The sequence below is a fragment of the Metopolophium dirhodum genome, chromosome 7 (genome assembly GCF_019925205.1).
Source record: "Metopolophium dirhodum isolate CAU chromosome 7, ASM1992520v1, whole genome shotgun sequence".
Classification (NCBI taxonomy): Eukaryota; Metazoa; Arthropoda; class Insecta; order Hemiptera; family Aphididae; genus Metopolophium; species Metopolophium dirhodum.
In genome coordinates, this window is record NC_083566.1 from 37,663,901 (window position 1) to 37,667,462 (window position 3,562).

A 3,562-nucleotide genomic window follows, 5' to 3' on the forward strand; every position below is an offset into this window, starting at 1 on the left:
CATTATATAGATACTATATTTAGACATATTATAGTAAGTAATAAATATTTGATGGTTAAAGAAATTAGTTTGGTAAATGTGCTTTTAAAGTTTAATTTTTACTCTTAGTAGTTTATAAAATTTACGCTAAATGTATTAATATTTTCCACATCAAGTCGATAATTATCGCTATAATTTTATAAATTCATCTCATAATGATTCATTATTGAAAATCTCAAACGCTTTAATTTTGAAAGATTCTAGATAAATTAGAAATTATTTATTCTGCAAACAGCCTTGAATTCGTTTTTGAAATTGTTTATATAGTTTTCGATTCTGCCTTATTGGGGAAATAAAACTGGATACCTACAATTTTCCGAGCACAAATAACATAATATACAATGAACTATTTACTTCAGAAGTTTATTACGCGTGGCGCCACCTCTCAGAAACGATATGAATAACTAAGCAAAATTCCTTTGGTTGTGACTCGTGGAGACTTGTGGAACAAATGTATAAACTATAAAGTGTAAACGCTTTCGCCGTCTGGTGGTTGATAACACAACGTACTAGTACACGTTTGTTTAGTTGGCCATCTACACGGCGAAATGCTTAAGTATTTTTATGTACCTACCTACTCGCTAAAAACGAGCGTTTTTATTGCTTGTAAATACTTCTATTTTAACATAAATATGATCTTGGGCTGAATACGGATATTTTTATTTTCTAACCGATTTTGCGTAACTTAGCTTGCCACAATAGAAACGATAAATTAGTAATTACCATTTACCAATATTAACTATTAACGACAACAATAACCTAATTCCCACTATTTCCACTAGGCTACTAGCCACTGGGTATATACAGTAGAAACGGCCAAACGGGGAATTGTAAATTCCGCCCAAAGGGAACAGGTAAAAATAAGGTCTATGGTAAATTCCGCCCGAAAAAATATACAGGTACAAAAATGGATTTTAAAATTCCACCCAGAAAAAATGTTTAAACCAAGTGTACGACTATACGACTCGACTGTAGGGGAGATTATGTTCATAATTATGCTAAATTTATATAGTTATTAAACCAGTGGCGTAGACAAGGGGGGACGTGGGGGTCAGATCCTACATTGGCTTTTTGTTACCTGAGAAAAAAGTTTTGAGAGGGTGGGGGATTTTCCAATTTTTTCCTCCCATTTAGGTATATCGTTTATTTTTGATACTCCCCCCCTTTCAGAAATCATGTCTACGCCATTGTATTAAACTAAACACAAGTTCTTAAATAATGTCCAGGTAAAGTGAATAAAATTCCACTTTTAAAATTTTTTCATTTTTTTATTAATTGAGTGCATATTACATTTTTTGATGGAATAAATAATGAATTTGAGAAGTCAATTTATGATAATATTAAAAATTAGTTCTTAAAATAATTGTTTGGATACCATTTTTTGACACATAAAGTTAACCTATGCGCTTTGCCCTGGTCTCCCCTAGTCCCTATACTGTTCGCGACGCGGCGTGTTATAGTATTTGGAAATTACAAAATTATAACATGGAACAATCGTATCAGACAACAATCGTCAATCATCTCATATCTTATCAGCTTTTAATACAATATTGTGGATCTAATAATTGGAAAGATGGGAATATTATAAATTGTTTGAATCATGTGTTTATAGTTTATGCTCAGTACACGTCCAAGAGTCTTATACGCACCTACCTATAATGGCTCAATTTATGGAATCAGAACGTGGAAATATACTTATAGTATTAGACAAATTTAAATTTTTTAAAGTAAATAGACCTTTGGCTTCTGGGTTAATAAAATGGCGATGTATAATGAAAACTTGCAATGCTTTTTTGAAAACTTATTGTGAAACCACGAACATTGCTGAACAAAATGATGTTCACAACCATAGTGCAAATAGGTAAGTGAAATATTATACATATACATTTTTAAATTTCGTTGTTATTACTAACTACTAAGTATAAAATATAAAAAAAAATACATAACATAATATATTTTAATTTATTTTAGTTAACTAAATTTAATATATTATCATTAATGTATTTAAAACTAAAAATGTATTTAAATTTAATTTTTATTTGATGTAGAATATATTTTAAGCATATTAATTTTCTAAAATCTAAAATAAACAATCTAAATCTATAATTGTGTTTTTAGTGATCAAAATATACAACGGCAAATTGTATCAGTATTGGCAAAACGTAAGGCTGTTGAAGATAATAATGAGAAACCTAGTAAAATAGTGTGTACGGTTATTAAAAGCATTCCTGAGTCGGAAGTGTTGCAAGTAAGTGATTTGCATAATATCAAGCGAAATCTTTACAATGCAAAGCGAAGGAAATTCCCTCCTTTGCCAAAATCTAGGGAAGAAGTTCAGAATATGCTGGATAATATGCAGGTGGTAACCGATCGCGAAGAAAATGTTATAGTTAGTAATGACAGAGAAAATGGTATAATTTTTAAATCATAACTTATATTTAACTGGTCATCCCCCGATCCCCAACCACGTTACAATTGATTATTAATTATATTTTGCCTTATCTTTATTATTATAATTATTTCTATTTTACGATTTTTATTAATCATTTATGACTTATATGTGGTAATTATTGATTATGATTATATTTTGATTTTTGCCTCGTCTATATGTTATAAATATAAGATACTATTTTTACGATATTTATTAATTTTATATGAATTATGTAGTAATTATTGACTTAATATGTGAAATATATATTTATTTAAATACTTATAACGATTAATCTATGTTATTTATCATATGTTATTATTAAAAACTAGGTACTTTGTAAAAACTTTATTAAGTAATAAGAACTTTTTACTTATAGGCAGGATGTGATTATTAATTATAACTTTTTTACGGACGGAGTTTACATGTACTTTTTTTCACATGTAGTTTTTTCGGGTGGCATTTACATGTATCCAGTAGAAACACTAGAAACCGTTCATAATGACATCAGTTGTAGTGGCATATCGTGTTTAATGATCTTAGATTGAAGGTCCTGGCAAAACTCCTATATACTAATTTGTATCGATTATTATGGCGTCTGTAATAATAATGATTAAGTATATGGATGTTATGACGATTATTTTGGGTTATAAAATCTTTTATCAATTATAATGACTGTATTACATTATTATCGAAGGTAATATAACATATTAACAATCGATAATATTAAATAACAAAATAAATTTTAAAAAAATTGAAAAAGAAATACCGCAAGATTTTTATACAGAGTACAAACTAAGGTAATATATTTTTTAATACAATGTAAATTTAATATTAAATTATTAAAACAACTTTCTTTTATTTTATTTTTTTAGTTTATATTTAAGTCACGATTTAGTGATAAAAATATGATACATGGCTTGTAATACAATATGTATAGTGTATCATATAACCAAGTTTTTAAATTTCATTTTATCATTTTGGTTATAATGACAATTGGGTATTATGAATTTATGACTAATTTTGACTAGCTCCTTGAATGTCATTATAAACGGTTTCTATTGTATACAATATGTATATTAGTGTACTTATTAA

At 27.7% G+C, this 3,562-nt stretch overlaps 1 protein-coding gene across 1 annotated transcript; it reads left to right on the forward strand.

Moving 5' to 3' along the window:
* Positions 1-1,657: 1,657 nt before the first annotated feature.
* On the forward strand, positions 1,658-2,694 carry LOC132948109 (uncharacterized). The gene is made up of 2 exons (XM_061018425.1): positions 1,658-1,900; positions 2,158-2,694. The coding sequence occupies exons 1-2, from the start codon at positions 1,698-1,700 to the stop codon at positions 2,468-2,470; spliced, it is 516 nt and encodes a 171-aa protein (XP_060874408.1). The 5' UTR covers positions 1,658-1,697; the 3' UTR covers positions 2,471-2,694.
* The last annotated feature ends 868 nt before the right edge of the window (positions 2,695-3,562 follow it).